Source organism: Sander vitreus, chromosome 4 (assembly GCF_031162955.1).
Source record: "Sander vitreus isolate 19-12246 chromosome 4, sanVit1, whole genome shotgun sequence".
Classification (NCBI taxonomy): domain Eukaryota; kingdom Metazoa; phylum Chordata; class Actinopteri; order Perciformes; family Percidae; genus Sander; species Sander vitreus.
In genome coordinates, this window is record NC_135858.1 from 9,232,537 (window position 1) to 9,243,598 (window position 11,062).

The 11,062-nt window shown below is 39.7% G+C and overlaps 2 protein-coding genes across 4 annotated transcripts in view; both read right to left on the reverse strand.

Annotated features, from left to right (window-relative positions):
* Positions 1-11,062, reverse strand: part of tpra1 (transmembrane protein, adipocyte asscociated 1) — a 57,199-nt gene that overhangs the window by 2,264 nt on the left and 43,873 nt on the right. The window contains exons 2-9 of the mRNA XM_078248085.1: positions 2,932-3,066; positions 2,351-2,437; positions 1,457-1,529; positions 1,184-1,263; positions 965-1,075; positions 782-842; positions 472-574; positions 15-95 (exon numbers count right to left, since the gene is read on the reverse strand). Coding sequence (XP_078104211.1) covers positions 15-95; positions 472-574; positions 782-842; positions 965-1,075; positions 1,184-1,263; positions 1,457-1,529; positions 2,351-2,437; positions 2,932-3,006 — 671 coding nt within the window. The 5' untranslated portion in view covers positions 3,007-3,066. The remainder of the gene's footprint in view (positions 1-14; positions 96-471; positions 575-781; positions 843-964; positions 1,076-1,183; positions 1,264-1,456; positions 1,530-2,350; positions 2,438-2,931; positions 3,067-11,062) is intronic.
* trim107 (tripartite motif containing 107) lies at positions 6,169-10,539 on the reverse strand. Of its 3 annotated transcripts, XM_078248074.1 has the most exons (3): positions 10,196-10,539; positions 8,940-9,121; positions 6,169-8,155 (listed from the first exon to the last, which is right to left on the reverse strand). In XM_078248074.1, exons 2-3 carry the CDS (start codon positions 8,944-8,946, stop codon positions 6,627-6,629), a joined length of 1,536 nt encoding a protein of 511 aa, XP_078104200.1. In that variant the 5' UTR covers positions 8,947-9,121; positions 10,196-10,539; the 3' UTR covers positions 6,169-6,626. The 3 variants fall into 3 exon arrangements, with proteins under 3 accessions (XP_078104200.1, XP_078104203.1, XP_078104202.1); XM_078248077.1 differs by lacking the exon at positions 8,940-9,121 and having other exon boundaries at positions 6,170-7,994; positions 10,196-10,537; XM_078248076.1 differs by lacking the exon at positions 8,940-9,121 and having other exon boundaries at positions 6,170-8,155; positions 10,196-10,537.

Genomic DNA, 11,062 nt, shown 5'->3' on the forward strand with positions numbered 1-11,062 from the left:
TTCTTTGTACGAACCCAAAGAAGCCCTTGAGGAACGTGACATAAATGAGGGGAGCAAAGGTGGAGAAGTACAAGAAGGTGGTGACATCCACACAGCTGGTTCAGAAAAGACAAAAGAAAGGCAGGTTTCACACTGTGTCCCATTTAAAAAGTTACAGGATTATTATCAGCTTCAGACACAACCAAGGTTTCTGCCAAAGGAAAACCTGTTATGTCCTCACTCCACTGAACTTCATTGGACCCACCAAAACAGTGAGTCATCCCCTAGTTAAAACTCAGCCAAACAAAAACAGCCACCCAGCTCCATATTCAGGACATTTTTCTAAAAAAAAAAAAGTGTGTTTGCATGAACCCAACACTTTATAGTGATAGTTGCTCTGAAGCAAAACATCTAGTCAACTTATCATTTTCTTCCTAAAATACTCACACAGGTCTATTTATTAAGTATAATACTCAAAAGGAGAATACTGACCAGAGTCCCTCAATGATTCCAGCACATAGCAGAGCACTTCCCAGGCCCTGGATGAGGTTCAGTAAAGACAGGATGGCAGCATACACATAGAAACTCCTCTTAGCTGGACAAAAGAAGCAAAACAAAGATTAATGGGCAACAGAGGACAAATGCTTTCGATTATATGGCATCACGCAGTGGTAAAAAGCACATTTCTAAGAGTGCCGCACATCCTCGTGGATTTACATGGATTACATGATATGTAATGCTAATCTTTTAACCTTTTTAAAACTAATTTATGATCTCTGCTGAAATGAAATCCGTAACTTACATGGAAGAGATATTCTTTCCCTCACTGGAGTTTTAGGCAAGATCACAATCAAAGAGTACACCTATAAAAAAAAATAGGGTTACATCAATCAATCAATTCAATGTCAGTTATCAGGTATCTGTCAAGTATGAGTTTTATTTTTTTCCTCATGCTGCTTCTGCTGCATAGTTACAGGTTACAGACCAGAAAGAAGAAGCAGGAGCTAGCCAACCAGAAGTGCCGTCCTCCGTGGCCGTAGATGTTAAAGTCCTCAGCGGACAGGTGACTGTCTGGATACAGGATCTCTAGTGTGCCCTAGAACAATATCTCCTTTATTTAAACTGAATTCAGAAAGACAACTCACCAAAATGTCCTGTGTTTTTTATTTTTATTTTCATTTGACCTCTTATTATCCATCATTACCTGTGTGATAGAGTAGCCCAGAGCCAGCACTGCAGTGATAGCCAGCACTCGCTTTATACTGGACTTGCTCTCCAGGTGACCTGATAAATGAATAAAGAAAGAGGCTTAACAGAAAAATATACAGACATTCACTTACATTCATGATTAGAATCAGGGCTGAAAAGGATGGTTATTAATTCATCACTTAAAATAGAGGTGTCATGTGAAAAAGGACACACCAAACTGGTTCACATACACAGTAAATGAGAACTGAAAGCAGTAGATCAAACTAACCGAAAGCCAGTCCCAAGATAATAACACTGAGCTCAATAGCCAGCAAGAAGAAGCGGGTGATTTCCCACAGCACCTGAAGAGACAACAAACATGAGTATGCACTGTGACTAGAGTAGATTGGGTGCAATGTAACACGTTGACCCGGAACATTTGCAAAACCTTACAAGTCAGGTCACACTCCAAAACATTATATAATCATGTGTATGTTTTTCTTCAACAGTGCCGCCATGACAATGTGCTATGGGAACAGTAGGTTCATCACTCTGAACTCCAATGGGATCTGTCTGTTATGGGAGGAATGTCAGCCATTCCTTTCCTTTTGGACATGAAAGCCAAACAAAGTCATGCTAAAGCTCAGATCAGCCCCTCTGGGCATTCAATAAAAGGGGATATGATGACTGCTACTACAGTATGGGTGAAAAATAATCTGGAACGTTTAGAAGGGACTTTTCTCCAGGCTGTATGATCGACCACACACACACACAAAAAGCAGTTTCTCCTCCAAACGGACCCTGCTGCTGTAGTTTACAGTAAACATTTAAATCTTGTTTCCGTGTACGTTTTCATGAAAAGAAAAATGCTGAATAAATCTGAAAAACAAAGAGTAAAAACAACAATCCTACATATGTACCGTTAACTATGACAAGCTTTTATAGCTACAAATAACCATGCACTGTGGGGCTTTGCTGAAGGTCAAAATCATACAAATCATATCATCATCATATAAATGTCCATTTGACTTCGAGATGAAAAATATCTTTCACAAATGAATTGCTTAAAACATTACAGAAAACGTTTCTAGTTGTTTGGATTTAGCATGAGCCTTTAATTTCCATGATCTATAACCCGTGTGTGTTCCAAAAACGCTATTTATGTTTTCATGTGCTTCCTTACTTTGTCAATGATGGTGGCAGCACTGGACGCGCTGACAGTCATGGACACTACGGCCCGGGTGATTCCAACCGCTGCTACAACAAACACCTAAGAAATACAGTAAAAAAAACATGTTAGACAATATTTAACACTGAATCTTTTCAACACAATAAAAACATGTCCTGCCTGGTAGTGACAAACAACATGCAGAGTTCCTTTACAGCCTTGCCAGGCATTGCGGAACAGAGATATCTTCTTTACAAGTCTTTGTTGTTATTTTACCATCACTGGAATGGTAACCTAAATAGACGGACGCAGTACATTTTGGAAACAAAGAGTAAGCACCTTCCACAGAGAAGAAACAGATTATAAAGCAGAGCAGTAAACAAGAAAGAAACCCCTCAGCAAGTCCACAAGGTTGTTTGTCTTTGTTGTCAGACAAAAGTGAAAGGTATTAACAGGTGCATTGTCCCTTCAGACTTTTTGGGGATCAACTGAACTGAAATACCTTTATTAATAGAATTCACCGTTTTGCACGATGCCAAGCTCAAGATAACTACTTTGAATACTTTATATTGGTGTTTCTGTTGTCTGTGTCCTACCAGCAAGTAAAAGGTGACGAAGATGGGGCTGGAGGTGAGTCGAATCTTTGCCCTGGCTGAGGGCAGCTTCCACATCAAGAATACAAAGAAGGCCACATTAGGCACGAGCAGTAAAATGTCCCAGAACCGTACCCTAAGACAGGGAGATGAATGTGAGGGGGATAATACAGAATATTCTTGAAAATTCTTTCATCTGCAGTAGATATTTTGTGTGGCATGTCAGAATGTCATACATATTCAAAAGCAATGTACAGTGGTGTGAAAAAGTGTTTGTCCCCTTCCTCATTTCCTGTTCCTTTGCATGTTTGTCACACTTAAGTGTTTGAACATCAAACCAATTTAAACAATAGTCAAGGACAACACAAGTAAACACAAAATGCAATTTGTAAATGAAGGTGTTAATTATTAAAGGTGAAAAAAAAATCCAAACCATCATGGCCCTGTGTGAAAAAGTGATTGCCCCCTAAACCTAATAACTGGTTGGGCCACCCTTAGCAGCAACAACTGCAACCAAGCGTTTGCGATAACGTGCAATGAGGCTTTTACAGCGTCCTGGAGGAATTTTGGCCCACTCATCTTTGCAGAATTGTCCTAATTCAGTTACATTAGAGGGTTTTCGAGCATGAGCGGCCTTTTTAAGGTCATACCACAACATCTCAATAGGATTCAGGTCAGGACTTTGGCTAGGCCACTCCAAAGTCTTCATTTAGTTTTTCTTCAGCCATTCGGTGGTGGACTTGCTGGTGTGTTTAGGATCATTGTCCTGCTGCAGAACCCAAGTTCGTTTCAGCTTGAGTACACGAACAGATGGTCGGACATTCTCCTTCAGGATCTCTTGGTAGACAGCAGAATTCATAGTTCCTTTTATCACGGCAAGTCTTCCAGGTCCTGAAGCAGCAAAAACAGCCCCAGACCATCACACTACCACCACCATATTTTACAGTTGGTATAATGTTCTTTTTATGAAATGCAGTGTTCCTTCTCGCCAGATATACTTGGACACACACCTTCCAAAGAGTTCCACTTTTGTCTCATCGGTCCACAGAATGTTGTCCCAAAAGTCTTGGGGATCATCAAGATGTGTTCTGGAGAAGTGAGACGAGCTTTGATGTTCTTTTTGCTCAGCAGTGGTTTTCTCCTTGGAACTCTGCCATGCAGGCCATTTTTGCCCAGTCTTTTTCCTGATGGTGGAGGCATGAGCGCTGACCTTAACTGAGGCAAGTGAGGCCTGCAGTTCTTTGGGACGTTGTTGTGGGGTCTTTGTGACCTCTTGGATGAGTCGTCGCTGCGCTCTTGGGGTAATTTTGAGGCGGCCGGCCACTCCTGGGAAGGTTCACCACTGTTCCATGTCTTCGCCATTTGTGGATAATGGCTCTCACTGTAGTTCGCTGGATTCCCAAAGCTTTGGAAATGGCTTTATAACCCTTTCCAGACTGATAGATCTCAATTACTTTCTTTCTCAATTGTTCCTGAATTTCTTTGGGTCTCGGCATGATGTGTAGCTTTTAAGGATCTTCTGGTGGACCTTACTGTGTCAAGCAGCTCCTATTTAAGTGATGCCTTGTTGGATTGTTGTACCAGAAAGTACCCGTCACAGCTTTCTCCACTTTAAGCTATGTTGTTTCGCCATGTCAGCCATGTGTGGTGACATACACTTAAAGTTTCAAACGATACATAAAACTAATCTAGTTAGTCCTGTTAACATTAAAGTAGCATACCATTGACATGTTACAGTAGCTAGCCTACCCTTACAATACTTCGCTAGAGTAACGTTAAACATAAAATGACAAGCGGTCGTAAATCAAGACCGCTCTTGCTGTAGCTAGCTAGTTGGTTAAAGATGAGAAAGGGCAGCTAGTTAATCATAACGTAGTTAGCCTAACGTACGATTCCTTCATCTGATTTATCATTAATACTTTCGCTTAGCGTCAGGGGGATTTCAGACGTTAGCTAGCTAATGCTGCGACTAAAGGTGCTAACAGCGGTCGGAGGATGGGCTGCTTGTAAATTACAATTATATTCTTCGAGCTTCCGTAAGAGACAAATACAATAATGACGACTATCGCAAAGGTAAATATAGCTTGCTAATTAACACTGCTTAAAAGCCGACTGGCTCAAGTTAGCATCAAAACAAACGTGTAAACGTTACTAGTGCAAGAGCAATGACGTTGACCCAACGTAACGAGAGGTTCAACTGGTCAAAAATAAAAACATCTTACCGACTCAGTAGACTCCGATTCAAGGGTACAACTGATGTAAAATATTTGACAAATAATCTGTCTTCAGCACATGCTTTACACGCTGTCATACATGCTGTAATCGATCAATAAACGGATCGCCGACACGGGACATGGCTGTGGATAGTTTCGTACGGTTTCGTTAACAAATTTTCCCAGTGAGGTCAGCTGACACTCACCAAACAAGCAGAGTAAGTCTCGCGAGATGACATTGTGGCGTATGTGTTTTTTTTCGAAGAGGCAGGCTGCGGCTTTTATATGTCAACGGGCAATAGCTTTATTTTTTCAGTTCTTTAGATTTATTTAAATTAAGAGGAGACACTACAGGTAAATAAGGTCAACATTTTAACTAATAGATATCATTATGAAACTTCCCTATAGTTGATTACAGACCATCATTTTATCATCACCATAAGTATTCTGAAATTGTATGTTTAAATATGCAAATGAGAAATTATCCTATTAAAATATGTGCAAATTTGCATACATTTCCAGAACAGAAATGTGAACATTGAATAAAGCCAGATTAAAAATGATTTCTTCATTTCGTTGACATATTAGAGACAAAGGTTTTTACAGAGGGGATTTTGGATATCTATTTTATCACTCCATAAATCAGAAAATACTGTCAACACTCAATAGCCAAATGTTCACCATGTTTTCAAAATAGCCCAAAATCTCAAAATTGACCAATAAATGAAAAAGCAATGTTTTTGCCTGTAATGTCTCACCTTAAGTTAAGTAAAATGCAAATTGCGGGAGAGTGACATTTCCCAAAGATGTAATAATATGAATGGATATATATATATATATATATACACGGGTTGGGGTTCTAGAAACCCAGTATTGTTCATGCTGGCTCACATAACGGAGCCATTGTCAATGTTACTAACACCTGTGCTTTTCCTACTATGACAAATCAAAATGCCTGCTGTGAAGGCCTATATGTGTAAGAAGTTTAGTTTATCAGATGGAAATTAAAAAAAATAAAAAACACATCATAAAACACAATTTTTTGAAAAATGTTTATGCCTTTTACATTGTTTATATCTTTAAACTTAAAGTGCATTACCCTAAAGCAAAAAAATATATAATTACAAAACAATGTCATTTATTGACACAACATTTTAAGCACTATGTTTCAGGCACACTGCAATGAGTAATTCAGTCACATGTATAGTTTTTATGCCTATGTAGACTTGAGAAGCAGTCATATAATATCACAACGAGCATCCAAAGTGCTAGGCAAAAGTAGGTGAGTAGCCTATAGATGATCAGGAAGTGCCATCAGAATTCCTGAACTCTTTAGAACAAGTTGCCTGAGGAATAGGGAAATCAAGACACAACTAAGACTTGAAATTCTTTAAATCGTACAAATCAAGAAATATTATTACTTTGCTCTTTCTACTATGCAGCGCATTTGCAAAGAATATATAGTTGATAGAAATATACTTGGGATTATGAATAAATAGTGGCACGCCCTTTGGGCTGCCCTGACATCATCCTGTAGGCCAGGTGCACTGGTTCAGTCATGTTAGCCTTAAATGTGTACACATGAGTCTTCCCGCTGATGGGGCTGATGTTGTAGAAGCTCAGCCTGTGGGTCTTGAAACTCAGTTGGATCTCTAGCCTGTGTGAGACTGTGGTCCTCTTCAGCGGCACATCGTGACTCTGCTCAAAGGCTGTCAGCAGGTTGTTGAACCACATCAGACACCAGGAGCTCCGGCTGCTTTCCAGAGCCGAGGGCAACCCGCTACGTGCTAGCTTCCCACTGTAGCACACGCCGATGATCCACGGAGAACCTTCGAGCTCCACCTCCCAGCTATGTTCACCTTCAGAGAAGCTCTGGGTGCTGAGGACTTGGAAGAAGTTGGTGAACCTTTGAGGAGAGGATGGGTAGGGCTGTTTAGCAGCGCTGAAAGTCACCGTCTTCAAGTCCTCTGAGAGGACAAGGTTTGGATGGGCTGTTTCTGGATCAAAGGTTACCTCTGAAGGGTTAAGGGTGTTTCGAAGGGAGCGCTGAATCTCTCCAAATCTTTCCCTCAGCTCAGCGTTCATGTCTTCCAGCTTGGGACAGGCTCGCGCAGAGTTGACTTTTGATTCAACATGGTCGTCCTCTTCTCCCACAGGCTTAGCCAGCAACTCCACAATGTGTGGTTGTAGAGTCTGAAGCTCATCACTAAATGCAGTCTTATCATCTTCAGTCAGAAGGGACTCTGCTCGGAGCACAGCTCGTCTCAGCTGCTTTGTCAGCTCGGAAGCTTGGCTGACTCGTCTGCCTAGACTGGCTTCACCTGGACCTACCTCTTCTTCAATCAGCTGCATCACCTGTGTGCTGTAGCTCTGTGCCAAATCATTTATCTGCCCTAAAAGTCTGCATGCTTTCTCTCTCAGCTGACCATTAGCAGTGGTCACCTCTAACTCTAGTTCCCTCTCCTTCCTCAGCACACTCTCTGCCATCTCCAACTTGAGGCTCAACTCTGTGACTTGAGATGCCATTCTGAATTTAGGTTCATCCATTTCCATCTTGCCTTTGCCACTGCCATTCTTTCCCTTACACCCTGAGCTCTCCTCCCGGCTCTCTCCAGCTTTTGCTGTGTCCTGGTGGTGCTTTGTGTTTGATTCTTCTGTAACAGAGCTATGATCACTCTTGATTGTTACATGGCCGACTTCAGAAGGGTTTGCAGTGGAATTGACTTTCCCAGCAGTGGCTTTGTAGGTCTCTATGATGCTGCACATTTTGAAGCTTTTCACAAGGGCTTTGGTTCCCTGGTACTCTGCCTGGCACTCAGGGCAGCTGTGTTGGTCAAGGCCTTCTCCCATTGTCTGAAGGCAGGCAAAGCAGTAGATGTGACTACAGGGAAGAGAAACTGGCTCAGAGAAGAGCTGTAAGCAAATAGGGCATTTAAGCTCCAAAGCTAAAGCTTCTGGATCATCCATATTAGAAAACTTTGCTTCAGTCTCACTCACAGACATGTTGACAAGCCCTAGAAAAACAGACAACTCAGGGTAAGACTTCAGAAATATGTATAGTTTATTATATACACTTGGATGACTTATTTGACTCTGTTAAGATTGTGAATGTCTGTAATGAGTTAATAAATGTGTAAATGGCATAAGGGAAAAATTATTTAAAGTAACAACAATAAAGTATAAAAAAATAACAAAGTCATAGACAGGACTTTAGTCATAAATCCCCTCGCACTAAGAAAATAATGACCAAACACCAAATATAGTCGATTTTATATTTATTGTGTCAATTGGGAATTTTATTTCCCAACATGAATATCTTAATACCGAAATACTGAATTATGGAATGCCATTTTATTCAATATTTAATAAATACATAATACATGAATAAATAAATAAATGTAAATATTAATATGTAAATTAATCAATTAGTTAAATATATTAAAAGGTTTTACTTTTACTTATTCCATGGTAATTTTATTTCATAAGTCCACGTTTGTTTGTTTATTTATTATATATATTATATATATATCGCCATAGACTTCGACGGAGACCAGTGAATTTGAAGCACTTTTCCAGTGATGGCTGAGCATACTGCGCAGCTGCTGCGCAGCTTGACGACGTAGATTTGACGTGAGCAACCTGTCTTCTGGTAGCTGTGCCAAGAAAAATCGGAATCCGAAATTGCAGAGACGGAGAGCGTGAGTAGGAGCTGTCCATGAGCGTAGGAGCAGGAGCAAAACGTTCAAAGCAAAAAGCTCGAACTCATTAACATGGGAGCCAAAATAAAAACGGACACGCCAGTCATCCAGTGTGTAGCCGGCCTTAGCCTCAGAATCTCCCCATAGGAGGTACGCTTTACCCCCTTGGAGCCCACCGATGTCTTCCATTATGTCCGCACTCTCACTTCGCCAGCCTTTTTTTGCCCATGGCTCTGTTCTGAACGTGAGAGATAGCCACGCCCCCTGATTTGCATATAAGAACTGGAAATAAATAGAGAGGGAAATCAATAAATGTGGCATTAGGAAATAAAAGTCCACGGAAATAAATAAATGTGGCTTTATGAAATAAAGGTTTCTTGAAATAAATAAATGTGGATTTATGAAATAAAGGTTTCTTGAAATAAATAAACGTGGACTTATGAAATACAAGTACCATGAAATAAGTAAAAGTAAAACCTTTTAATATATTTATTTAACTAATTAATTCATTTGTATACGAATATTTACATTTATTTTATTAGTAGTATTTATTGCCTCATCTATTTATTTCATGATGTATTTCAAAGTCTTATTTATTTATTTATGAATTTATGTATTTATTCATTTATTTTTTTGTTGGCCAAAAAGAAACTTAAATATAGGCTATTCCAGTCCAAAAACATACGGGAGTCAGGGTATAAAATATCGTCATCGTGTCATCAGTGACGGATATGGCCCTGAATAATATAAACATGTTATACATCTTTCTTGCAGGTGTACAGGAAAAAGGCCTACTGAAGAAGTTACCGATGCCCATGCGTGACAAGCACAGCACAAGGCAACCATACAGTCCACGCATACAGGAAAAGTTATTTAAAAAAGAATCACAGGCAAAACTCTGCACAAGCTAGACCAAGGTTTTATCAATGTTGTCTATTGTAAATGGGGCATTTTAGTCGCAGGAAGATGTTTCTAACGGCTATGAATTGTAAAGAGCCAGATCTAAAAAATAGGTCAAATGTTTCTGCGTCGTCAACCAGCTCATCTGTTTACTCGTCGGTTAAGTTTCGATTTTCTACGAGCAGATCTCCACGCGGCCGAATCACAAGTTTCAGTTTTATAAATCACTCTTACTGTACATTGTTGTAGTTATTATGCTGCAGGGTATAGCTTTGATTTAAATTAATTTGGCTTTGCTTCCTTGAAAAATAATTCGGCTTTACATTATTCATAAGCGTCACTTAATGCGCATCACTAGCAAGCGAACTGTATTCAACTAAATATCGATTGTCCGTCATTACAAAAAAAGTCAAAGAATTAAGTGAAAGACAAAAGTAGAAAAAAAAAAAGACTTACCTTTTACAACAGTTCTGTCTTGCTTCGACTCTTCCTGTTCAGGTAGCTCAGAGTCAATAATGCACTAACGCAGAGATCAGCAGTCCGCCTTTCAAAATACTGACGCCTTCATTTGTCCCGCTGGAATTCAATGGGTAATCCATCTTGAGCAGCATGTTTCCGCCTGACTTCATATGTATTTGCCAAACCTTTATCCACTCTGCCCCACAATCTAATATGGTAAATGCCATGCCCTCAGAATTGGTAGCTATATCAGCATTTTAAAGGGGAACACCACCTAAATGAAGAATTCCAATTGGTTATTTCCATGGCCTAGGAAAGTTCAATCAATATTTGTGAACATGAGCTACTCTCTCTCAAAGCCAGAAACCAGAGAAGTAAGTCTCAAACTTGTGATGTCATCAAGTCTAAAGTCTGGAGCTGCTCCATAGACAATGAAAGGGAGACTGTTTTTATTTTCTTTCTTTTTTTTAATACCTAAATGAGCTTTATTCTGTTGTAGTGCTCTCTTTTCTGAAACAGAGAATGTTCATATACTCAGAACATTCCCCTGGGTGCTCTGTGTCATATATCATATTTTTTCCAATCCATTGGCTATCGATTGGAGCAAAACAGACTTTATGCTTGATGACATCACAAATTTGAGTTTCTGGAGTCGTTCATGTTTACATGTAAATTCAGATGGATTTTGATTGTCTGTCAGTGTTTCTATTGTTCATCAAATCGCTGTGAAAGTGATCCCAACGATAACGTTCACCACTGTCATCGTTATAGTTGTGATGTGTACTCAACCACTTTGAGTTAGAATGATTTTTAAAACTAAATTTTAAAAGTTATTATAGTTATTGTTCTTGGTGTGGACAGCCT